This window comes from Halichoerus grypus, chromosome 13, assembly GCF_964656455.1.
Source record: "Halichoerus grypus chromosome 13, mHalGry1.hap1.1, whole genome shotgun sequence".
Classification (NCBI taxonomy): Eukaryota; Metazoa; Chordata; class Mammalia; order Carnivora; family Phocidae; genus Halichoerus; species Halichoerus grypus.
In genome coordinates, this window is record NC_135724.1 from 47,317,577 (window position 1) to 47,344,199 (window position 26,623).

A 26,623-nucleotide genomic window follows, 5' to 3' on the forward strand; every position below is an offset into this window, starting at 1 on the left:
CAATGGGTATTTACATTTAGCCAACTTTTACCGTGAATTCACAAGTGCTGTTTCCTGAGTTCTGGTTTTGGGGAGCAGATTGGATGGAACAGAATATTTCTGGGCACCAGCCCCCTTGGGGACCCTGAACATTCACTTTACAGGGGCTCCCAATTCTGTCCACGACTAAGGCTGCCCTAGGAAGTGTCATTGGCTTTGGGATTGCAGACTAGAAGCTCTTGGAATGAGGGGCAGACACCAGAATACGGGAGGACATTTGTTGATCGCGGAAGATGCAGTTAAGCTCCACCTCTTAGGTTGAAACAGTGTTCACAGCCACGGTGGGAGAAGGGTAATTGGCGATTCTTCTTTTTTTTTTTCTCTGTATGCTTTCTTATATTTTCTACAATGAGCTGCATTACTTTAATAATCAGTAAAAAAAAAATTGTAAAATTTTAAAAAACGGAGCACCTGGGGGGCTCAGTCGTTAAGTGTCTGCCTTCGGCTCCGGTCATGATCTCAGGGTCCTGGGATCGAGCCCTGCGTCGGGTTCCCTGCTCAGCGGGGAGCCTGCCTCTCCCTCTCCCACTCCCCCTGCTTGTGTTCCCTCTCTCACTGTCTTTCTCTCTCTCTGTCAAATAAATAAATAAAATTTTTCCAAAAAATTTTTTTAAAAACATTTTCAGCCTATACATATTTCATTCAGTTTATCACTGCCACCCTTCTGAAACTGTCTCTTAGAAATTTGCAACAGGAAAATTCTGAGAATTATTCTGGCTGTAGCTTTTGGTCAGACTGATCAATGTTTTCTGTGCACACAGCCATGGAGACCTGTAAGGATTAGATGTTCTGATCTCACTGGGGTGCGGACCGATCACCATGCTTGGTTTGATTGAAAAAGACAATTGGTGGGGACGCCTGAGTGACTCAGTTGGTTAAGTGTCTGCCTTTGGCTCAGGTCATTGAGCCCCGCATCGAGCTCCCTGGCCAATAGGGAGTCTGCTTCTCTCTCTGCCTCTCCCCCCCTCCCATTTGTGCTCTCTCTCTCTCTCTCTCTCTCTCTCAAATAAATAAATAAATAAATAAATAAAATCTTTAAAAAAAAGAAAGAAGGAAAGAAAAAGAAAAAGAAGACAATTGGAGGGGCACCTGGCTGGCTTATTTGGTAGAACATGCAATTCTTGATGTCCAAGTTGTGAGTTCGAGCCCCACATTGGGGGTAGAGTTTACTTCAGAAAAATTTTTTTGTTGTTTTAAATAAAAAAAAAAAGAAGAAGAAAGAGATAGTTGGAATCATTGAAACTATTCTGTCCCTGTGTGTAGAGACACAGTCTTGGGAACAGCTGCCCTCCTGGACCACTCCCCACATCCTTACACTAAAATATCACAAATACGATGCCCATTGTTCCCAATCTTATCTCCCTTATCTGATTGTGGAAGAATAGGAGGAAGTGGAGGCATGAATGAATGGGGACCCAGGATACTGCATCATCATGGAGTTGGGTTTTTTTTAAGATTTTATTTATTTATTTGACAGAGAGAGACACAGTGAGAGAGGGAACACAAGCAGGGGAAGTGGGAGAGGGAGAAGCAGGCTTCCCACGGAGCAGGGAGCCCGATGCGGGGCTCGATCCCGGACCCTGGGATCATGACCTGAGCCAAAGGCAGACGCTTAACGACTGAGCCACCCAGGCACCCCCATCATCCTGGACTTTAAGGAGACATGGATAGGAAGAAAAAGGAGTATTAAAATATATATGTATAAATAAAATGTGAATATATTATATATAATATACATACATATATACATACATATTATATATAATATCCATCATATAATATATATGTATATATAATATGTACAAGCAGTATTTTAAAAAATTAATGAAATATGTATAAATATAAATATATATTTAAGATTTACAAAATATTCTTCCTTCCTTTTTTTAGATTTTATTTTTAAGATTTTATTTATTTATTCGAGAGAGAGAGAGAGAGCATGGGGAGGAGCAAATGGAGAGGGAATCTCAAGCAGACTCCGCACTGAGTGCTGAGCCTGACGAGGGGTTGATCCCGCAACCCCAAGATCATGACCCAAGCCGAAACCAAGAGTTGGATGCTCAACCAACTGAGCCACCCAGGCGCCCCTCCTTTTCCTTTCTCCCCACATCTCCATGGAGTCCATATTGATGCATTATGGGTCCCCCATTCATCATCCATATGTACATATTTGAGGCTGTCTCACTGTCTTTCAGATCATAGGTATATACTGTTTAATAAGTTTTCTCTGATCTTCAATACATTACTTTATACATATTTTATACATATACATGTTTATACTTTTGTTACTATCAACATACACTGCTTAGATCAGTATCCATGTCTGGAAGAAGGTAGGAATATTTTACTATCAAAGAAAGTTGTTGGGTCTGGCTTTACTTTTGAGAGCTGTAATGAGGGGTCTAATTACCAAACCAGACACACTTTGCCAGCCGCTTTCATCTTGGTGTAATAACAGCGTACCAGTCTTCCCCAGCCCTGCTGGTTTAGATTATGTGAGGGCAGCGGATGGGTGTTCCCCATGCCACAGGGCAGTCACTTGTCTTAGAGTGATCAGTTCAGACTGACATTAGGCTGGAAGCTGCATAATGTCAGAATAATTATAATTCCCTCCTTTTAGATATTTACATGTTGTAGTAAGACTATAATGTCAATGATTCAGGTTTTAAATCTTCTATCAAGATGCCTTTTGGGAGCGGGGGTTCCTCTCCTTTCCCGGCAGTTAGAATCCTCGCCAATGCGTTCCCCGCTCTGTGCCCACTTTTGTCCCCTAAAAGCCATTCCAGACATGTCACCTGTCTTTAGTGGAATGCATTCTTGTTTCTGTTTACGAGTCCTTGAAGTAAAGCATGTAGGATGAAAACAGTTCCAGTTTCCGCAGACTGGCCCATTTGAACTCCATGTCACATGTCTGTTCCAATCTGGGCTGTGCATATTTGGAGTCTAGCATCTTGCAACAAAAACATGACTTTGATAAGCTTCCCAGGTCAACCGAGGGCTGGAACAGATGATCTCTTTTGTAACAAGATGATTGAAGAGAGTCCAGCCATCTGTTTCAGCCTGGCACCCTCGGGGTAGTTGTATGTTGGCGGGGTCACTATGTTCCAGACTCTTAGCTTTGCAAGTCCAGATATTCAGTATCATCAGATCCCTCAGAGCAAACCAGTCCCAAAGGAGACTGATTCCCAGTAATCAAACTCACAAAAGACTGATGGATAAACCTACCTCATTATGTGTTTGTCAGGATTAACTGAGTGGATATAAAGATTACCTCTGGCCTGGCACATAAAGCAAGTGTCCTGTAAATGTTGGCTTTTATTTTATCCAGTGAGTGACCTGTCAAACATACAGTATTTGCAGCACAGGATAAACACTGACAAATATTTACTCTTTGGCTCCCTCTCCTAGATGCTAGCATCCATACAGAGCACACCACCCTTTCGTCAGGCTGTCAGTCACAATGTGATAAAATAGGTTATTTTTTTTAACTTTTTTTTTTTTTCAAGTAGCCTCCATGTCCAGTGTGGAGCCCAAAGCAGAGCTTGAACTCACAAACCTGAGATCAAGACCCGAGCTGAGATCAAGAGTCAGATGCTTAACTGACTGAGCCACCCAGGCACCTTTGAAAAAGGTTCCAGTCCTAAGGATGCAATGGCCCACAGGGTAGAGGCCCTCCGGTCTCTTGATCGGCTTGAGAGGGGCTCTTGTCTCCTGATTATATTTGGCGGAGCTGCAGGCTCCTGTTTACAGCTCTATTTGAAGTGCTTTGCTTCTGCAGATGGCTGGTCTTAGCCATTCTATGTTGATTCTTGTTAGCTTCAGTGATTAATAGTGCCTATAGATGAGAGTCTCCCCTGAGCTGCATCTGTCACCAATGAAACAGTTACGTCTGTGCTCAGGGAGTGGTCGAGGTGCTGGTTTGTCCTGGGGGCTGTAGGTGTGGAAAAGTTTTACTTCTTCCCTTCTAGACCCTATGGCTGGTCTAGTAATTAAATTGACCTGAGAGAGAGTAACAGGAGGAAAACACAAGACAGTTTAATAATAGGTATACCTCCTGTGTACAAGGGGAGAGGCCCGAGAAAACAGAACTCCCCCAAATGGCCAAAGCAAATAACCTTAAACACCATCTCAGCCTAAGACAAAAGAGGTTGGGGGGTAGGCAGTTTTGGGAGGTGACCAGGAGAAGCACAATAAACAAAGGTAAGGTTGTTATGCAGATGTAATTCCTAGCATTCTCCATTGGTAACAGATTCCTAGAGATCTAGACACCCTCCTCTTCCAGGTTGAGACACCCTTACAAATGGAGATTTCTCTTATAAATGTGAAGGTTTCCTACAAGAGGGTAACTTCTCAGTTTTCAAAGCTTCACCTGTGTTTGCAGTTTCTTAAAAAAAATAATCAGCTTAAGGGGGCCTGGGTGGTGCAGTCGGTTAAGCAATCAACTCTTGATTTCAGCTCAGGTTGTGATCTCAGGGTCGTGAGACCCAGCCAGCGTTGGGCTCCGGCTCATGGGGAGTCTGCTTAAGACTCTTTCCTTCGCCCTCTGCCCCTCCCCCACCCTCTCGCAAGTAAGTAAGTAAATCTTGAAAAACAAAAACAATCAGCTTAAGATGATCAGTACACCAAAGAGGCATATCTTGGGGGTGGCAAAATCTGCTCCCCTTGAAGGTCCACAGAATTTGCTGGAATTCGCGGTAGTGCTAATACGCAGCACAAAGTCACACGCCCGGTCCGAAGAAGCCCCTCCCCGGTTTCTGTGGTGCATAGAGTGGGACGCCTCCTCCCAGCCCCTGCCTTTCCACATAACCACCCAAGCCACAGAGAACAAAGCCCTCCGACTGAGGAAGAAACTGGCTGTGGTTCAGCGGGAGTATGGAGCCGGGGATGGGGGGGGAAGCACAGAGCTCTTGCTGGCAGAGAAGACCCCAGGGCAAGACGGGGGTCCGGGTGCCAGGGCAGCCCCGGGGCCAGCGGGAAAGCACATCATAGTCCAGGCGGTCCGAGGGGCAACGGGCCTTGCAGACAAGAGAGAGCAGAGCGCGAGTGGACGTCAGCTCTGCCCCCTACTACGGAGTCCCAGGGTGGCTTCTGCGTACGGCAGGCTGGAGGGCGCGGCCTGTGGGGGAATGGCAATGAGAGACAGGTTTCTCTCCAGGAGGACCGTCAGAAACTGTTTTCCCCTTGGAGGGACTGGCTTGGGAAGGCATTTCTCGTTGCTGGGCAGGAATGGGGTCTCAAGCGAGTATAAAATCAGTTATCGGAAAACAAAGCAAGAAAAAATTGTTCCCCAGGCAACCTTTAATACTGTAAAATTAAATACCAGATACGTTTGTGAACTATGTGGTGAATATGATCTCCTTGCTTTTTCTTCTTTTGTTTATGAATAGTGACAAGTGTGGGAAAATATAAGAGAGAAGAAACCATTCCTTCTATGAGAGATAGTACTTTGCACTCCCTGATGTTTATGTAGCAGTGAAGAGCTGGTGGGGCTGGGAGGATCAGTCATGCCATAATTTGCCCGCTGATGGCACTGATGAAGTCAATATTTATTCACCGATTGATTAATTAATTTTTGTCAACAAACCAGTTAAACCCCAACAGTGGCAACTTGTTTTCAAGAATATCATTCATCACATTAGATTAATGTTGCTCATTACATTAGTGTTGTTCATTAAAATATTGTTGATTTTTGTGGTTTTGTTTGTATTTTAGGACATTTATTTTTACAATTATATGAGGGTTATAAGCATACGGGCTTTATGTACTCTTTAAAAAACATAATAAAAATCATTCAAGGCAATATTGAGGGTCCATGAGAATTATTTTTCTTTTGAATTAAGTCTGTAACAATTTTTTTTCCTCTTTAAAAGGGTCCATGAATTACATAATATTTGATGACCAGATGTCACTGAGTTTTTTGTTTTTGTTTTTTAATATTTTCTGGGGCGCCTGGCTGGCTCAGTCAGTGGAGCATGTGACTCTTGATCCCGGGGCTGTGAGTAGCAGTCCCACGTTGGGTGTAGGGTTTACTTAAAAAAATGAATACATAAAAATAAAAATATTTTCTTAGGCCTCTAGAAATTTGCACTATTTTTATTGCCTTATTTTATCACAGGGCTTATTAAGTTTTCCCACCAGTTCCTTCTGTGGTATGCTTTTCTCACCAATGAAATCCCACTTAATGGGCAGCCACCCCAAGACTCCCACTTAAAATACATCCAGTAGAGTTTCTCCTTCTTTTCTGATTGTTGAGTTCATTAAATAGCTGTACTGAGCATCAGAAGACTAGAAAGAAAATGCCTAGAAGGCTGAGCCTGCAGTAGATTTCCCCATACTTCTTTGACAGACATGGATTCCTATGGCCCCTGTGAAGCCTAAGTTCCCGCTATGCTAGATCAGAAGGGAGGGAAGGGGTGCTTGGCCGGCTTAGTTGGTACAGCATGTGACTCTTGACCCCAGGGTTCAAACCCCACGTTGGGTGGGGAACCTAAAAAAACACAAAAAACACAGTACAAAAACTATCATCCAATTCATCAAAAAAAATTGCTTACATCATTGATGAGTGATGTTCTCACCTATGTCTTTATTGTTTCATTTTTGTCTTACTCATTAAAGTAAATTAAAATATTAACCAATATTCATGTCAGAACGATATTTGTTCATCAATTGCAACACTGTTGGCTGTGGATACAAGAGTTCAGCCAAAGTCAATGAAATCATTTCATGAAAATCAGTTTTATTGAGAAATCATCGACACACAAGAGTTTGTATATATATATATATTTTTAAAGATTTTATTTATTTATTTGACAGAGAGATAGACAGCGAGAGAGGGAACACAAGCAGGGGGAGTGGGAGAGGGAGAAGCAGGCTCCCCGCCGAGCAGGGAGCCTGATGCGGGGCTCGATCCCAGGACCCTGGGATCATGACCTGAGCCGAAGACAGACGCTTAACGACTGAGCCACCCAGGCGCCCCAAGAATTTGTATATTTTATTATTTGTAAATCACGTGATTCACATCCTTTATATCAGTAAAATTTATAACGAACTTCTGTACACATATTTGCATACAGATACTCTGTTGTTGGAAAGCCCGTTGATGAATATTTATCGGCACTCCATTGGCTAGTTTGGTCACTAACCATTGCCTCCCTTAGCAATGATACCAGAAGCCTTTCTTTAAAAAAGGATCTGGGGGCAGTGAAGAGCACAAACATATTTCCTTCCCTTTTTTTTTTTTTTTTTTTAAAGATTTTATTTATTTATTTGCAAGAGAGAGAATGAGGGACAGAGAGCACGAGAGGGAGGAGGGTCAGAGGGAGAAGCAGACTCCCCGCTGAGGAGGGAGCCCGATGCGGGACTCGATCCCGGGACTCCAGGATCATGACCTGAGCCGAAGGCAGTCGCTTAACCGACTGAGCCACCCAGGTGCCCCTTCCCTTTTTTTTTTTTAATTGTGATAAAACATACAAAACATAAAACTTACCATTCTAACCATTTTTTTTTTTAAAGATTTTATTTATTCATTTATTTGAGAGAGTGAGAGAGAGAGAGAGCACATGAGAAGGGGGAAGGTCAGAGGGAGAAGCAGACTCCCTGCCGAGCAGGGAGCCTGATGCGGGACTCGATCCCGGGACTCCAGGATCATGACCTGAGCCAAAGGCAGTCGCTTAACCAACTGAGCCACCCAGGCGCCCCATTCTAACCATTTTTAAGTGTATAGTTCAGTGACATAAAATCCATTCACGTTGTTGTCTCCAATACTTTTCATCATCCCAAAGTGAAACTCTATAGCCATTAAACAATTCCCTATTTTCCACTTTTCCAGCTCCTCGTAACATCTCTTCTACTTTCTGTTGCTGTCAATTTGACTATTCTAGGGACCTTAGGTAAGTAGAATCATATAACATCTATTCTTTTGTGTCTGGCTTGTTTCACTTAGCATGATGTCTTCAAGGTCCATCCATGTTGTAACATGTGTCTGAATTGCCTTCCTTTTTCTGGCTGAATGATAATTCATTGTACATATAGACCACATTTTGTTTATCCACTCATCAATCCATGGACATTTGAGTTGTTTCACATTTGGCTGTTGTGAAAAACGCTGCTAGGAATATGAGTGTACAAATAACTGTTCTTTCCTTTCTTTTTATGAATGCCTTTAGTTTTGGAGCTCCCAGAGGGCCGATGAGAGAGCTGGATGGATCAAAACGGGACCCCAGGACTATCTTATCCCTTGCTTTCCCTAAATGCTTGATGGCTCTTTCTGCTCCCTCCTCTTAAGTAAGAGGCTGGTGTGCTATGGGAACAGCACCCAGAGAAGCCAAGTTCAGCGGCTGATGTGTGACTCCACCTAATGCCTTTGCCAATGGTTGGGTTGCGTTTGGTGTGAACTCCTACCACAGTGTGAACCACGGTTGTCCCCGGCAACCACCCGAAACCGGCTGACAGAAAGCATGGAGGGGTGGGAGTGTGGTGAGCAAAAGTCTCTAATATTGTGAGGCAAGTGCCTCAGGGATGAGAGAAGCAGCCAAGGGCTTAGCCCCTCTTCAGGATCAGGAAATGCCACTGACACTGAACGACCAGTATTTAGATGTGGATCTAAATACACTTTTCCTTTTTTTTTTTCGTGCTGGAAATAATCCATCTTGATTTGTGCCTGGTTGATGAAAATGCCATCAGCCTTTTCCCAGATGGAACAAATTATTTACCATTAAAAATTCATTTAAAAATAACATAACCAATTAGTGTGCTTCAATGTCAGCTTATCATCTAAAAGGAACTGAAAATATAAAATGAAATGGGAAAAGTTTTCTTTTTTTTTGAAGGAGAAAGCAGACATCTTAGGTTTCTCTGAGCAAACAGTAGAACCGTGTTTAGAAGGACAGGGTCAACAGGACGAAAGTTTTTATGTGACATCAAAGGATGTGCAGACAGTGGAATCAAAACTTGAAATGAGCACTTTCAGATATATTTTTGAAATCTTTTGTCGGGCTTAGAGCAGCTTACCAAGTTGTGGAGTGCTGGCCTGTGCTGATACGTTAAGAGCTTTGATAAGGTAGGTTGGCCAAGAGCATTGAAAGCTTGAGATTGCTGACTAAAGCTGGACAGGACTTCCCCAGCAGCCGCCTTCCTCCACGCGTCTGCTCTCTAATCCTTACCTTCCAAACCCCCCCACCCCCCAGAGGCATTTGTCTACCCCTCCTTTTGGACTCTTGAGCACACCTGCTGGCCATGTGCCCCTCTGGAGGTGAAGAGTCTAGAGAGGGAACCAGTAATCATGTCTGAGTCACTCTCTAACTGTGCCCAGGTGATCCTCGAAGTCCTCACTGTGGAACAGGGGCAGATAGATGCTCTGGATTGAAACAAGCCACTTCGGTCTATGTCTTCACCTGAGGTAGTTCATACTGGCTTGACACCCTTTTGGTGAAAGAAATGGATATGAACCAGCAGACCTGTGGAAAGGATGTGTGTGTGTGTGTGTGTGTGTGTCTGTGTATGAAGCATTAACCCCAGAAGGGGGTAAAATCCTAAGAATCTAGGGAGTCCACCTGCTTTATTTTTTTCTGATCCTATCTTAAAAACTGGTACTCACCAGGTAGCCATAAACAACTCTTAGCACCTCTGAAATTGCTAGGAGGTAAAGCTGACTTCCTTTTTTTTTTTTAAGATTGTATTTATTTATTTATTTGACAGCGAGAGAGAGCACAAGCAGGGGGAGCAGCAGGCAGAGGGAGAGGGAGAAGCAGATTCCCTGCTGAGCAGGGAGCCCTGATGCTCAATCCCAGGACCCTGGGATCATGACCTGAGCCGAAGGCAGATGCTTAACGACTGAGCCACCCAGGCACCCCTAAAGCTGACTTCCATTTAAACAAATTTTGCAAGATGGACTTCTATTGACAAAAGTAAGCAGATTTCCATTTCAATGTAAACCATTTTCAACAGTTAAAAAATCCTGTTAGAAAATGGGCAAAACGTATGGAGAGACATTTTTGTCCTGAAGAGGATTTACAGATGGAAATAAACACGTGAAAAGATGTTCAGCATCATTAGCCTTCAGAGGAATGCAAATTAAAACCTCAATGAGATATCACTACATACCTACCAGAGTGATGAAAATAAAAAACAGTGACTATCATTACAATAGTCACTACCACTAAATGATGTGGAGAAACTGATCCCTCATACATTGCTTCGAAGAATGTAAAATGGTCCAGCCTCTCTGGAAGACAGTTTGGCAGTTTCTTCAAATACTAAATCTGCTATTACCATATGATCCAGTAATGACACTCGGGTAATTTCCCAGAGAAATGAAAATGTGTGTTCACACAGAAACCACTACATGAATGCTCACAGCAGCTTTTATTTGTAATAGCCACAAACTGGGAACAGCCCAGATGTCCTCCAACAGTTTAAACAAACTGTGGTAGATCCATACTATAGAACACCAGTCAGCAATAAAAAGGGAGGAAGTACTGAGATGTGCAACAATTTGGATAAATTACACTGAGTGAAAAAAAGGCAATCCCAAAGTTATATACTGTATGCTCCCATTTATCTAACACTTTTGAAACGACGAAACTTTAGAAATGGAAGACAGAATATTGGTTGTCATGGTGACTGTGGTGGACACCCGAACATGTGATAAAACTGTATAGAATTAAATGCACACACACAAATGGGTACAGATAAGACTGAAGAACTCTGAATAAGATGGGTGGATGGTATCAAAGGTAATATCCTGGTTGTGATATTGTGCTGCAGTTTTGCAAGATGTTACCATTGGGGGAAACTGGGTGAAGGGTCCAGGAGATCTCTCTCTATTATTTCTCACAACCATATGTGAATCTACAATTATCTCATTAAAAAACATGAATCACAACCACAACACTCTCCTTAAAAAGCATTAAGTCTGGGAAAACTGTAGGCCAAACTCTCGGTTCTTTTTTTTTTAAGATTTTATTTGTAAGTCATCTCTACACCCAACGTGGGCCTTGGACTCACAACCCTTGAGGTCAAGAGTTGCATGCTCTACTGACTGAGCCAGCCAGGTGTCCCCAAACTCTCAGTTCTATTACAGGATGCCACATGTCTCTCAGAACCTCATATCACTTTAGATCATGTTCTTCATTATACTTCTGCTCAGATGTATTTACATATTTTCCCCTAAAACAGATTTTTTTCCCCCTTTACAGTCCTCCCTCCCACCTCCCCATACTAATTATAGAGTAGACAACAGGTACTAGGCATGTTGATGAATTAATCTGGAGCTCATATGACCGTGAGACTTACAGCCCTCTAGCTCCTAAAATCTCTTACGAAGAGATTTCCTTTCTTAGAGGTCTTGAAATTGTCTAACAGATGATCCATATAGCATTAAAAAGATTATGATTTTAGATCTACTAATAGAGAAGCTTCATATCTTGGAAACAAAATCTTTTTATAGGAAAGACTAAATTTTCTCTTCTCTTCTTCTCTTCTTCCCTTCCCTTCCCTTCCCTTCCCTTCTTCTCTTCTCTTCTCTTCTCTTCTCTTCTCTTCTCTTCTCTTCTCTTCTCTTCTCTTCTCTTCTCTCTCTTCTCTTCTCTTCTCCTCTCCTCTTCTCTTTCTTCTTCTCTTCTCTTCTTTTCTTAGTTCCTACAATATGCCAGACCCTAGGGGTCTTACTTTGCCTTGTTTCATGATCAGACTCCCCACTGAGCACGGAGCCCAATGTGGGGCTCAATCCCACAACCCATGGATCACGACCTGACCTGAAACCAAGAGCCGGACCATCAACAGACCGAGCCACCCAGGTGCCCCTAAAGATTTTATTTTTAAGTAATCTCTACACCCAGCATGGGGCTCAAACTCACGACCCCAAGATCAAGAGTTGCATGCTCTACCAGCTGAGTCCGCCAGACACATCCAGCAAGGACATTCTTAAGCGGCAGTGTCTTCTTCTCCTTGTCAGTGCATGGCAGTGGGGAATACAAGGACTATTGCCTTGATTGTGCTAAGGCACCAGTTGTACCTATGGATGCTTTGTGCTCTCAGTGAAAATGTCAACACAGAGGAAAAGGCAAATGATGTCTTAGTATTATTATGAAAATAATAGTACTAAGTAAGTGGCGTCAATGGTCCCTCCTCGGGCTATGGGTCACCCCATACAAACTCCCAGTAAAGGTAGAGCTACTCAGGTTTTGTTTTTAGCATCAAACCTGCCAGGGTTGATGGGGCAGCATGGACAGTGGGGCCATATCTATCAAAATACCCCACAGACAAGCACAAATTCTACCCTGATGAAATACCCAAACCGGGAGGTGACAGGAACTGCCACGGCACCCTCCTGCCTCTTCTTAGGAACGGTCTCTCTACTGACTTCTTCCTAGCATCCCAGGTGCCCAGGGCTTCCTGCGGCCCGAGGCCACTAAAGAGGCCATATCATGTAGCATAGCTTAAAAAACAGGGTGGGAAGAGCAAGGCAGCCACCATTTTTGCTGTGCTCACTACAGGTACTTACAACTCTAGGACCCCAAAGGAACAAACCCCGGGGGGCTCTAAACTCCACTCTGCTGCCTTCCCTGGTCTATCCACTCCATGGGGAGTACTTGGTGCCTTGGACTCTTCTCTCCTTTCTTCGACATGAGATTCTCTTTTCAGAAAACCCTTCTCCAAGATCCTGTTCTTTAACGACATGGCAACTGATTACCTGAGAGATGAATCACTGCTCAGGTGACAATGATCATTACAGTGTTCAGCGTGGTAGGTAGGCATGCTCACGTTTTAATAGGAGAGTCCTGGAATTCTGTAGCATGCCTTAACATAAGGAAATAGTTCTGTGATGATGAGCATCTCAGCTTAGGGTCACAGGCAAATGGGGTGATTTCTGGAGCCCCTGAAGTTATATCAAGGCTCTCTCCACTCAGCTGAGACAAAGACAGAGGAATTAGATGATGAAACAAGCAGAGGAGGGGGACAACACTCACACAGCAGTGGTTTATCTCTTCAAGAGATGAAGGCCACAGTTTTTTATTTCAGTTTCTAATGAATACAAAACATGCCATGTTTACATTGTCAGAAGACAAATAGAACCATGATAGACATCTCCGTTTACACAGCTGATTTCACAGATAATCCTATTTCTAACATTTCCACGTTGCTTCCCCTTGATGTTAGGACATGACTAAGTAGGTCATGTTTTAGTATTTTGGGGAGCAAGTCTCCCCACTGTACTATTCTCCTGACTAAGGAGGCGTTCATGTGTTTTCTTTCTTTCTTTTTTTTATATTTAAAAAAATTTTTTTTAAAGATTTTAATTTATTTATTTGACAGAGAGAGAGAGACAGCGAGAGAGGGAATACCAGCAGGGGGAGTGGGAGAGGGAGAAGCAGGCTTCCCACTGAGCAGGGAGCTGGACGCAAGGCTCGATCCCAGGACCCTGGGATCATGACCTGAGCTTAAAAAACGGAGCCACCCAGGCGCCCCTGTTCACGTGTTTTCTATGCAGAGAGTGAAGAAGGGGTGTGCCAGGGAACGTCTTTGGATAATTCAGCAGCTGTGTCAGGTTAACCTGGTTCCCCCTCTTGTCTAGAACAAATGGGGTGTCCAGGAAGTAAGCTGGGAGGATGGTGGTACTGCCAAGCAGATGCTTTGTACCCGCCATGCATACCCACCAGCTGAGTTATCGGCCTTCTGTGTGCTGCATCTGGAGATGGTCAAACCGACTTCTCTTTCAAGTCCTGGAATACGAAACCAGGTTGCTCATGTTTTGGAGAATCCCTTTGTGGGTGTTCTAGAATGTTCTAGAAGTACTGATTTGGTCTTTTAGTTTTCATCTGGGCCTGGGAAGCCTGTTCCATGTCTACCTCTAGTCTCTGCTGAATTCACTGTGAGCAAATAAGTAGTGGTCAATTAATATCTATGAAATAAAATGTATGGAGTTAAATTCACTTTCAAAAAACGACAGTGTAGGAAATGACTCTATGGCCAAGTGTTACTTGCTCTTTATCCCTCCTCCAGAGTTTGAACATTTAGAAAGTAGGGAGGTTTCAGGGGCTTAGAGTTTTAGTGTCATTTGTGCAATTTTACTTAGAGATCCTGACTTAGCAGGCACTCTTGTGTGCCCCATGGGCTGTGACTTCTCTACTGGACACTCCAACCTGGTAAATTGTCTTCTCCCTGCAGCCCCCACCCCAACCTGCAACACCCCTCCTGTTCCACTGCTTCCAGGCCTTTGCTCATATGACTCCTTTTCCTTTATGAAACTCTCTCCCCCACCTTGTTCCAGCTCAGGTTCTGACTTCTCCAAGAAGCCTTTCTGATTCATCACTACAATAATGGTGACATCCATCAATGATTAAATAGTTACTGTGGACCAGGCACTATAAGAAATTCCTCTAGCATCTGATTCAATCCTTATAATAACTTCGTTACTGGGAGGTGTGGAAAGCTCGAGAGCTTGAGTGCACTGGCCATGTCCTACTCTGAGTGACGAAGCTAGAACTCCTGTCCTGGATTGCCTGGTCTGCTGGCCATGCTTTTAACCCCTTCCAGTCTGCCCTCCTGAGAGGTGCGAATTATCTAGTTGTGAGAAGCTGATGAAGCTGGGTGGGACCTCAAAGGTCATATTGTCCAATCCTCATTTTATAGATGAGGAACCTCAAGCCCAAAGAGGCAAAGAGACAACAGAGGTAACACGGTGAAGTGTTGGCTGAACCTGGGCAGGAACCCATGTTTCTGGTTCTCAGACTCATTCATCACTCATTCATTCAACAAACATATATTAAAGCCTTCTATGTTTAAGGCACTGTGTTGGGCCTTGAGCATCTTTGCTGTATCGTTAGTGAGTTTAATGGATCTAGACACAAAGTTGTCTTAGAATGGGATCAGAGTGCTGGCTTTGGCAGCACATATACTAAAATTGGAATGATACAGAAAAGATTAGCATGGGTCCTGTGCAAGGATGACTCGCAAATTCGTGAAGTGTTCCATATTTAAAAAAACAGAACGGGATCAGAAAGAGTAAACCCTTGCCTCCTCCTAGTGTGGCTTTGTGCAGAAGCGCCACGCGCCCCTGCTGGCCTCGGCTTGGTACCATCGTCACTGGTCTGACCCTCACTCTGCAGTTCTGTGGGAGAGGCTGTGTTGGAGACGGGAGGGGAGGGTGTGTGATTGCAGGGTCATGTGGAGGGTGCAGAAAGGCCCTACTTATGAAGATAATTCAATGTTGTTCAAGTAACTGTTTTAAGAACAAGCATCAGAAAATAGGAAGCATGACTCCAAGGTTTGCGAACAAAGACGAATCCAATTCCAAAAGACTTTATCTCCCTTTTGCTGTTGTGTGTGTGTGTGTAGAAGCCACCACGCCTGTCTTAGGTGTCTCCCATCCTGACATCACTACCTGGCTGTATTATTGTTTTTTATTTCATGGTCAGGTTTGTCTGAGGATCCCTGGAGCTGCCCAACAAACCCTCTCAAGTGAGCTGACAGGACTTGGGGCCCATGATTAGGTCCTGTTTGGGAACTCGGAAGGAAAGGAAACGCCATTGCTCCTTGAGATTCAAACAGTAATGTCAGCACATACTAGATCAGAATAAAGATAGACACGCACATGGATGTCATGGAGAAAGAAGAGCTAGCAGATCAGCAGTATTTGACTGCCACTTACCACATGCACCCAAACAAGGGCGTCTGACCCAACTGCACACAGACAGGCCTTTTGTCTATCAGGGAACTCACAGATACAGAAGCAGTAGCTGACATACAGCTTCCTGCTTTCCATCGCATTCTGGTGCTGCCTCTGGTGATCTAGAAAGGCCCGACTTCAACCTATAGGGGAGCGACCCTGACCCTTGGACTGGTGGCGCTCTCATGCTTCCTGGTTGGGAAGCTCAGTCCGCCCCAGGTAGAGCACCCTCCACTTCCAACATCCCGCACCTTCCCCCCTGCCCTTGCTAATACAAACTTCCTGAGAGCTAGGGACAACAAGAAGGCTATGATTACAACCAATTATCCACCTGCCCTAAGGGACCATCAGGATTCCTGCCATCATGCCCTGTAATCTAGTGTCTCTGTTACCAGAAGAAGCCTCTGGTAATCCTCTGCAGGTAATCCTCCCCACCCGGACTCTTCCGTGGGTATGGTTTGACACATTCCTAATCTAACCCAAGCTTCCCAGACTCTTCTCTTTTCTACCTTCAGCTAAACCCTGGTGACCTCATGCAGGTAATCCTCCCCACCCAGACTCTTCCGTGGGTATGGTTTGACACATCCCTAATCTAACCCAAGCTTCCCAGACTCTTCTCTTTTCTACCTTCAACTAAACCCTGGTGACCTCATGCAGGTCAATTGCTTTCAATAGCGCCCGGAGGTAGATGACTCCCAAACTGGTATCTCCCACCTTCACCTCTTCCCTGAACTTCAAAGCCAGATACCCAGTGCCTCTATTTGGAAGCCTGATGCACATCTCAGTGTTAACCTGTCCAAGACAAATTCCTGTCACGCCATCCCAAATCCGCCTCTTGTCCATTTTCACCTAGTTGTGTAAATTAGAAACTTTGGAGCCACCCTTGACTCTTCATTTCCCTTCCACCCTTTTAAGTCACCTAGTGACTCCTACTGATGCTCAGGTCCACTGCTAAGCCTCAAAAACCACCATGTCTCACCACCAGCTGCAATAATCCCCACTCCCACTTTGGCCCCCACTCCCACTTTTGCCCCCCTATTATCTCATCCTCTCCCCCCATCAGCTTGAATAACCCTTTTAAACAGGTCAGGTCAAATCACATCCCCTCCCCTAGTGGCTCCTCATCTCACTTAGACTAAAAATCTAGTCCTTTCTGGGCACAAAGCACTACATTATCTTGTCCTTGCCTTCCTTTGTGACAATATTTCCCACCAGATACCCCGATATCTGTCTGCTCCAGATAACGAGGACTCCTCAGGCCAAATGCTCCTCCCCTACAGCCTTTATGCTCTGTTCTGTTCAGAAAACTCTTCCCCTAGATATTCCTGTGGCTCAGTTCCTCACTTCATTCTGATCGCCTTACTGAGGCCTTTCCTGACGGTTCCTATCAAAATAGTCCCTGCTGCCTGTTAGAAAGCAGCTTGGAGAGAGCAGGGATTTGTTCTCACTTGTTCTCTGCTGAATCATCAGCCCCTACAACAATGACAGGGACATTGACACCTACTAAATACTTGTTAAATGAATGAGAAAATGAAAGAGAGAATGTCTCTTCAGGGTACAAGCAAGATCTCAAGTGAACCCTAGACTTCTGAGTAAAAGAGGTGATACGTTGTGATTTTCCTCACCATTTTGGTAATAAGTTCTTCAGTGTGAATTTCTGCTTTCAGATATTCTTATTTTAATTAAATTATTATTCTATTTTATTTATTTATTTTTAAAAAGATTTTATTTTTAAGTAATCTCTACATACAACGTAGGGCTTGGACTTACAACTCTGAGATCAAGAGTCACATGCTCTACTGACTAAGCCAGCCAGGTGCCCCTGTTTGTTTGTTTGTTTGTTTATTTATTTATTTATGTAGGCTCCATGCCCAACGTGGGGCTTGAACTCATGATCCTGAGAGCAAAAGTTGCACACTCTACCAAATGAGCCAGCCAGGTGCTCCTAATTAATTTTTTTTTTTTTTTTAAAGATTTTATTTATTTATTTGAGAGAGAGAGCACATGAGAGGGGGGAGGGTCAGAGGGAGAAGCAGACTCCCTGCTGAGCAGGGAGCCCGATGCGGGACTCGATCCCGGGACTCCAGGATCATGACCTGAGCCGAAGGCAGTCGCTTAACCAACTGAGCCACCCAGGCGCCCGCTCCTAATTAATTTTTTAAAAACTGTTATTAAAATGGAACAATGGTTTTCAAAAAGAATACAAGTATTTTAGGATCCTGAGTGTTTAATTCTGATTTTATTTTTTAAAAACACATTTAGGGGCTCCTGGGTGGCTCAGTTGGTTAAGCGTCTGCCTTTGGCTCAGGTCATGATCCCGGGGTCCTGGGATCGAGCTCCCTGCTCAGCGGGAAACCTGCTTCTCCCTCGCCCTCTGCCTGCCACTCCTTCTGTTTGTGCTCTCTCTCTTTCTCTCTCTCTCTCTCGCTATCTCTCTCTGTGTCAAATAAATAAATAAGATTAAAAAAATAAAACTATTAAAAGCCTGTAATTAAAAAAACATGCCATGCAAACATGTTATATACAAAATTTTGATAAATTGGATAGCATGGAGTTAACTTGTGCTGCTAGATTAACTCAAATTCTGTGACAACTCAGAATAAAGCTTTCCCCACTATCTCTGTGCATGTATTAGAAGTTCTTTTAAAAATGTGGAATCAATTAGAAAGTTTACACAAGCCTTTACAAAAATTTGGCCTGGTTATTATGTCAGCTCACAGAAAACTGCACAACTAAGACATTACACATCACAACTATACTACACATGTTGAAAAATAGCAAGCAAGGCTCAGTTGCACTTGCTACCATCCGTATAACCCATCAGACAAGTGAGTATTAATGAACACAGTTTGGGGAAGATTTGGCCACTTATGTGCCTTCTTATCTATGATAAGAAATATAAGCCCTTGTTAGGTATTATAAGTGATTCAACTTTGCCTTGAAATTGCTTTATTACTCTTCTTCAAGATTCTGGATTAGTTTAATAGAATAGTGTCTTATGTGATACAAGATAGATGTTAAAAATGGTTTCCATTGACAACAACTTACTTGATCCAACTGTGTTGTGTGGATCAAGGTAATCTTGACCCTGAGCAATCAAAATACAAAAATAACTTTTATACTGAATGAAGTTGGCATGACATTGCAGCTGTCATTTATAACTCCAAATTTATCTCTTCATCTGTATAAAAGAAAGACAACTAATCATGTACCCCCAATTTATTTATGATGAGAGGTTGGATTAGATTAGGTTATTTCTAGCATTCACTTTTTACCCTGTGATACTTTTTTTTAAAAAGATTTCATTTTATTTTATTTTAAAGATTTTATTTATTTGTCAGAGAGAGAGAGAGAGCGTGCACAAGCAGGGGGAGCGGCAGGCGAGGGAGAAGCAGGCTGCCCACTGAGCAGGGAGCCCGGGCTCCCACTTACAACCCTGAGATCAAGAGTTGCACGTTTCACCGACTGAGCCAGCCAGGTGCCCCTAACCTGTGATGCTTTGAAACTGTCCATCAAATGCATGCTCAGCAGGACATTTTGTGTCATATCTGTGATTTTCTTGAGCTTAGTGCTAACTTCTATAAAATCCACTTTGATAGGGGCACTTGGGTGGCTCAGTCGGTTAAGCATCCAACTCTTGATTTCAGCTCAGGTCATTATCTCAGGGTGGTGAGATGGAGCCCCGTGTCCAGCATGGAGCCCACTTAAGATTCTCTCCCTCTGTCCCTCCCCCACCTCTCTCTGTCTCTTAAAAAACAATCCACTTGATAAAATATCTGACAATCAATATATTAAGTCCATATTTACCATTTCCAGTGCTCTTCATTCCTACCTATATTTCCATGTTTTTGCTTGCAATCATTTTCCTTTGACCTTGAGGACTTAGGATAGTATTTTAGTGCAAGTCTGCTGGTGATGAATTTTCTCAGCTTTTCTTTGAAAATGTCTTTTTCTTTTACTTTTGAAAGATACTTTGAGCATCGAATTCTAAGTTATCAATTATTTTCTGTCAGCAATTTAAGGTTGCCATCCCACTGTCACCTGGATTCCAATTTAAGAAATCAGTCATCCTATTGTGACTTATTTGAAGGTAATGAATTTTTCCCTCCTCCGGCTGCTTTTAGACTTTTCTCAGGACCTCCAGCATCTCACCATTATGTGGCCAGATGTGGTTGGATTTGCGTGTCTGTTGCTTGAGATTTGAAGAGCCTCTTGAATTTGCGGGTTGATGTCTTTTGTTCGTTTTGGAAAAGGCTCAACAGAGTACACTATGGCTTCTGTCCTTTCTCTCCTGAGAGTCTGATTACACATACGTTCCAGCTCTTCAATGTGTCCCAGGTCTCTTAGGCTCTTTTCTTTATCTTCCTTTTTTTTTTTTTTTTTTTTAAGATTTATTTATTTCAGAGAGAGAAAGAGAGAGAGCACATAAGTAGGGGGAAGGGCAGAGGGAGGAGAGAGAATCCCAAGCCAACTCCCTGCTGACGTCATAGCCTTCCGGGTCTTTCAACTAAGAGTCTGGGACATTAACCAGGCACCTTCCTATGGCAAGTCCTGAACTTTATTCTTGGTTTCCTTAGCACAGTGAGTCTGATCAAAACTGTTTTTACAATTTTTTCATTGTGGTAAAATATAAACAAAATACACCATTTTAATCATTTTCCGTAAAAGAGCTTTACAGCTTTTTAGCCTCCCATCCTGTAGAACTTCAACATTTGACACACATCTTGAGGGGAAAGTTGTAATGAGGCCCAAGTTTCCAGTGTCCTTCCAGTGTTGTGGGACTACTAGCGGTTCCGCTGGGTTCTCGGCTTCCCAGTAGAAACCCTCTGATAGGCGAAGCCTGGGGGGCTCAGTCTCCTATTCCACGGAAACACTGTCAGGTGAATTCAGCTCCCCTCTTCAAGGTTCTCCTCTCCCTCGAAACTTAGAATCTCTGTCTGGTATTGCTTCAGCTGATCTCTACTGCATTTAAAGAATGATTTTTATTGAACGGATCCTACCTGGAAACCTGAATACCTTTCTCGAAGTTAAATTTAGAGGCCTTCTCTAGCTTGTCTATATCTCTGTTTTCCCAAACTTATTGACTTAAGTTTTTAGGCCACTGCCTAGATCACTGGAAATCCAAACCATCCTTCATATTTTGAGGGCACATTTTCTCCCAAATATCTTGTCAAAATAGTTCGATGGTCTAAGGTTGGTCTGAGTTTCACCTTTTATTAGTCCTGCCAGCCTTTGGTGGAAATGTTAATGGACACTGAAAAGGGCCCAGAGTCAGTAAACATGAACGAATGATTGTATGAGTAAATAAATGAATAAAGGATAAAAGAAAAGAAAAAAGAAAGGCAGATCTCTTGGACAAATCTCCAACTGGATGATAATGTGTACTCCTGAGCTTGAGTAGAAAGTAACACATATTAGGGAAATGCATCAGGAACTGTTACAGCCTTATAAAATATTCCTATGTTTTGTGGGGTGGTTTTTTTGGCTATGATTTAATAAATTATTTTTTGGGGGTAAATATCTACTATGTCATTGTTGCTGAATTCTTTTTTTTTTTTAATATTTTATTTATTTATTTGACAGAGAGACACAGCGAGAGAGGGAACACAAGAGGGGGAGTGGGAGAGGGAGAAGCAGACTTCCTGCTGAGCAGGGAGCCCGATGCGGGGCTCGATCCCAGGACCCTGGGATCATGACCTGAGCCGAAGGCGGACGCTTAACAACTGAGCCACCCAGGCATCCCAAATTCTTTAATGTGTAAAAAAAAAAGTTCACTTCAGAATTATGGATGAATTCATCCCTGTTTTTTAAAGTTTTACAACTATAAATATGTGGAATTAGGGTCTCTCCTCATTTCCAGTGAGAGACTTCATCCAATTGATTCTTACTTCATAATGTCCCTTATAACCACTGAGTTGGTGATAGGTATCATATTCATCTTTGTATCCTCAGCTGCCACAGTTCTGCTATGTAACAGCCATGAAGTGGTTGCTTAAATTTTTCCCCCCCATTCCTACTGCCATCCTCTTGGCCTAGCTGCTCTTTGTGCTTAGAATATTGTAACAGATTACTGAATTTTTTTCTTGTACACTTGACTCTGATACCTGACTACCCCTGCCTCTGCAAAAAAATCGTCTTACATATATTGCTAACCTGATAATTCTACCTAAATTAATGCACTACTACTTAGCTCAAAATATTTTTAGTCAAGGGGATGCTGGAAGCTTATGATTTTGCTACTTAATTTTCCCTGATGTTCTAAGCACAATTTCTTAGATTTGCCTCATCCTAATGATCTGGAACTTTTTGTTTTTTTTTAAAGATTTTATTTATTTATTTTAGAGAGCACGCACACAAGAGCATGTGTGCGAGTGGCGGGGACGGGCAGAGGGAGAGAATCTCAAGCATACTCCCCTCTAAGCTCGGAGCCCGATACAGGGCTGGATCTCACAATCCTAAGATCATGACCTGAGCTGAAACCGACTGAACCACCCTAGTGCCTGTGAACTTTTATAAATCCTCAGGCTACCCCTGAATCAAAATCCCCACAGGAAGAACCTAAGAATCTCTATTTATCAAGCATCCTACCTATGATTAGGTACTTGTGGTCCTTGTACCAGCAGCATTAGCATCACCTGGGAGCACATGAAAATCTAAGTTTTGGGCCCCTCCCTTCTTTGAGGTGGGGCCCATAGTTGTGGTGTAACAGCCTTTCAGGTGATTCTGATGTATGCTAAAGTTTTTTATTTTATTTTTTTAAAGATTTTATTTATTTATCTGACAGAGCGAGACACAGCGAGAGAGGGAACACAAGCAGGGGGAGTGGGAGAGGGAGAAGCAGGCTTCCCGCTGAGCAGGGAGCCCGACGTGGGGCTCGATCCCAGGACCCTGGGACCATGACCTGAGCCGAAGGCAGATGCTTAACGACTGAGCCCCCCAGGTGCCCCAAGTTTGATATTTTTTTAAGACCATGAATTACTGCCTCTGCCATTTGTCTTATTCCAACAATAGCTGTGTTGAAAGCTCATTTTTGCCCACTGAGCCTTCCTTACTATACCAAAGTTTCCCGATTCATATCCTATTCATTCTAGAAACTTTATCAGAGTCCTTCCTATTCATCCCCTACTTTCCAGGCAGTATTCTCTAAAAACAGCTCTCTTCTGGCCTCTGCTGGTCTGACAACAGCAGATAACTGTTTTGTTAATTCTTTAAGTGCGTGCTCAAGATAGCAGGTGTAAGCACACTGGAGTTTCGTAAGCAACCATTCTAACAGCATCAACTCAGCAAAGAGAAAGATTTTGAGATGTCTCTTAAACTGCCAAGCTTGCTGAGAACAGACAGCTGGATGGTAAAATTTGACACGTGTTTCAAATGCTCATTTCTGAAGTGGTATTTTTAAAAATTAAATCCCATGCTGTTATGTTAATATGTCAGGATTAACAGAATAAAATTTTTAGGTGTAGGTTTCTTTAAAAGCTTGCTTCTTTGGAGGAAATTTGTAAAATTTTGCCTGATTCTGATACTGCACTTAGTATTGTGCCTGGTAAAGATAAATGTTTGTTAAATAAATGTGTTAGTGCTATTTGGTTTATGTAAAACTATTCCTTTTTTGTAACTGAATTAAGAATTGAAGACAATCTGAGGAAGAATCTTTGCAGTTTTTCAGTACAAATAAATAAAAAATCTTAAAAAATATTAATGTAGAGCTGATCAATAACAGATAAGAGGGGAGAGGGAAAAAAAAGGGAAGAGGGACCTCAGTTTACCCAACCTCACAGGCTGACTGAAGAGAAAATGAAAAATGCTAGTTACAAATGGTTAGATTATTGTCAAGCTACGAGGCAGGCAATCTCTTGCTTCCTGTCTGTTTAGGCTGCCTGTTATTCTTTTATATTTATTATTTTTTAAAGATTTATTTATTTGAAAGAGAGAGGGAGAAAGTGTGTGAGCAAATGCAGTGGGGAGGGGCAGAGGGAGAGAGAGAATCTTTCAAGCAGACTCCATGCTGAGCGTGGAGCCTCATCCAGGACTCGAACCCAGGACCCTGAGATCATGACCTGAGCAGAAACCAAGAGTTGGTCACTCAACTGACTGGGCCACGGAAGCACCCCTTAGGTTTCCTTTTAAAAAGGAAAATCCATTGGAGGTATAGAGCTCTAACTGCACATCCTGTGGTGCCCTGTTCCAATCCAGGTGTCTCTCAGACTCCTGGCCACTATACTATAGTGGATACAAGCTCTGGTTCTGGAATTAGGCAATCCTGGGCTCTAATTTCATCTCTTAGTTATTAGAGGCAGCCAAGTGACAATTCTGGCCATTGAGAAACAGGGAAAGTTATTGGGTGGAGCCTTCTGGAAAACTTTTTTTAAAAAAAGATTTTATTTATTTGACAGAGAGAGCACAAGCAGGGGGAGTGGCAGGCAGAGGGAGAAGCAGGCTCCCCGCTGAGCAAGGAGCCCAATGCAGGACTCAGTCCCAGAACCCGGGGATCATGACCTGAGGCGAAGGCAGATGCTTAATTGAGCCACCCAGGTGTCCCTTTCTGGAAAACTTTTCAAGTTTATTTAAGTGATAAATCTCTACACCCAATGTGGGGCTCGAACTCACTACCCTGAGATCAAGAGTTGCATGCTCTTCCAACTGAGCCAGCCAGGCTTGACCAAGCCCCCCGCCCCCAAGTTTATTTATTTATTTAAAGTGGAAAACTTTTTATTATTATTTTTAATTAAAAAAAAAAAGATTTATTTATTTACTTATTTGACAGAGAGAGAGAGAGAGACAGCAAGAGAGGGAACACAAGCAGGGGGAGTGGGAGAGGGAGAAGCAGGCTTCCCGCTGAGGAGGGAGCCTGATGCGGGGCTCGATCCCAGGACCCTGGGATCACGACCTGAGCCGAAGGCAGACGCTTAACGACTGAGCTACCCAGGCTCCCCAAAGTGGAAAACTTTTTAAAGAGGGACAAAAACAAATGACATATGCTTTCTTTTTCTTTCCTTCTGTCTAGAACATGGACATGATGACAGAGGTGGCCTAACTGCTTTATAGTGACAAGGATGAAGGCCACATACAAAGTATGGAAGAGCAGAACGTTGGAAGAATCTGGGTCTATGAGGGCATCATGGGGCTGCATTACTAGCCTTGAACTGCTGACCTCCAGACTTTTTAATGTGAGAAAAATAAAACCAGTCATTTGTTGTTTAATCTGTTTTTTGGGTCCATTTTTTGCAGCTTAATGTTAAGCTGAAACATGAATTCACAAGATTATTCAAGGATTAAAAGAGAAAAATCTATGTAAAGAGTATAATACAGTTCCTGGCATATAGCAAGTTACCACTGAATGGTTGCTATTATTTTGGAGAGATTGGTTGACTGCCAACAGGGAACAAAAATCAAACATAGGATAAACAATTTGGGAAGTGAAGAAAAGTGCTGAATAGAAGCTATGATAGGGTTGTAAAAAATTCAGATCACATTCAGAGCCAAGCCATGCATGCTCATAAGGGGTCTGACTTACAGTAGATACTCAGTATATGTTAATTTTTTTGTGATCCTCTCTGTGAGAACACAAATTGATGTCACTTATTCATATGAGAACCTTGATCAATGAAGATGAGACTAAGCAGAGATTCTTAGGAACTCTGAGAAGGGCTTTATGTAAATGGTGAGATTTTAGTGAGGCATTCCATTCAGTGTCTGATGTTCTCCTGCTTAAGCAATACTGTCAAGATATGGATTAAAGAAATAAAAAAGACACTGATAAACAAAATGCCACCGGAAATGGTGACACAGATGTGGTCTGTCATCTTGATGACTCAGACACTAGGTCCTAGAGGAACAGAAATTTGCTGAATAGAGAAATCTATTTTGTTGCCAGACTGGAAGTTAAAATATCAGTCATTCCAGAGAAATGATATTACTGAACTTGAACACATGGGCAGAGAAGAACTTGACAAATTCAGCTGGAAAACTGCACCAGAAAAGTATAATGAAAAGAGACCATGTGAAGACTTGGAATATTATGATCAGATCAGAGAACTATGTTAATTGATAATGTATGAAAAAGGAAGAAAGGTTGATATTTGTTGTTGAGGCTCCAAAGGAATGCACTACAGAGCAGTAGCTCATTTCAAGTAAACAAAAGAAAGAAGCTGGAAAGTTAAAAGGACTATTAAAATTTAGCCTTTTTTTTTTTTTTAAAGACTTAAATGTCAGACACTGGAATGACCCACAGAAGAGCAACTGATTAAGAGAATGAAAATTTGTAGTGATTAACACAAAGCCACTGCTGAATGTAAATACCAAGGGAAGGTCGAGTAAAAAGAAAAGACAGGAAAGGCAACAAATCACAGACTACAACTATCATATTTTCAAAACTGTAATTAGGTATTACCGAATAAAGTAAATAGCTCTTAAGTTAGAGTGCAAAATGAAAGCACCTTATTGTTTTAAAGGTGCATAAGCAAGACAATACAACATAAGCATATCCACATTTTAAATAGTTGTTTGTGTGGTGGGTAAATGCCATTTAAAAACACTTTCAATAGAAAAATGATTTATAAGTCAGTTTACAGAAGATCAAAAAAAATCAATGTTTAATACCAACTTTAACTATAAATAACTAAAAAGAAACAAACTGTCTTCTATCCTGTTTTTGCTTCAACATCTATGTCTTCTGCTCTTTGCTTTTTGGAGAAAACATTGCATTGTAAGGCTGCCGTCTTTTGGGACGAGGACAAGGATCAAGATCTTCCTTAATGTAACCTTAAAAACAAATGACAAATTTAGAAGACTGTATTTGCAACATGTATTTCTTTCAGCATGTACCAGGTAACATCTGTCTCATTTAACGTATTCTAGTTTACATGATCCTCTGATTATTAGCTGTGCAATGTTAAAGATTTCACTACTTAGCATCAG

General features: G+C 42.5%; 1 protein-coding gene, 1 long non-coding RNA gene and 1 other non-coding gene across 9 annotated transcripts in view; 2 read left to right on the top strand and 1 right to left on the bottom strand.

The window, feature by feature from the left end:
* LOC118539489 (uncharacterized) overlaps window positions 1–25,096 on the top strand; it is a 79,688-nt gene extending 54,592 nt beyond the window's left edge. The window contains exons 2-7 of the long non-coding RNA XR_013443359.1: window positions 5,427–5,577; window positions 7,868–7,928; window positions 8,205–9,097; window positions 9,736–9,944; window positions 11,674–11,834; window positions 24,711–25,096. This is a non-coding gene — a long non-coding RNA (uncharacterized LOC118539489). The remainder of the gene's footprint in view (window positions 1–5,426; window positions 5,578–7,867; window positions 7,929–8,204; window positions 9,098–9,735; window positions 9,945–11,673; window positions 11,835–24,710) is intronic.
* LOC118539519 (U6 spliceosomal RNA) lies at window positions 14,912–15,018 on the top strand. Its single transcript, XR_004919210.1, has one exon. It is a non-coding gene; the product is annotated as a U6 spliceosomal RNA (small nuclear RNA).
* A 969-nt stretch (window positions 25,097–26,065) lies between the features above and the next one.
* The window catches only part of RBBP8 (RB binding protein 8, endonuclease), a 106,050-nt gene continuing 105,492 nt past the window's right edge, over window positions 26,066–26,623 (bottom strand). For all 7 annotated transcript variants that reach the window (XM_078060520.1, XM_078060514.1, XM_078060515.1 and 4 more), the window contains one exon: window positions 26,066–26,467. In XM_078060520.1, the coding sequence (XP_077916646.1) occupies window positions 26,370–26,467 (98 nt within the window). In that variant the 3' untranslated portion in view covers window positions 26,066–26,369. The remainder of the gene's footprint in view (window positions 26,468–26,623) is intronic.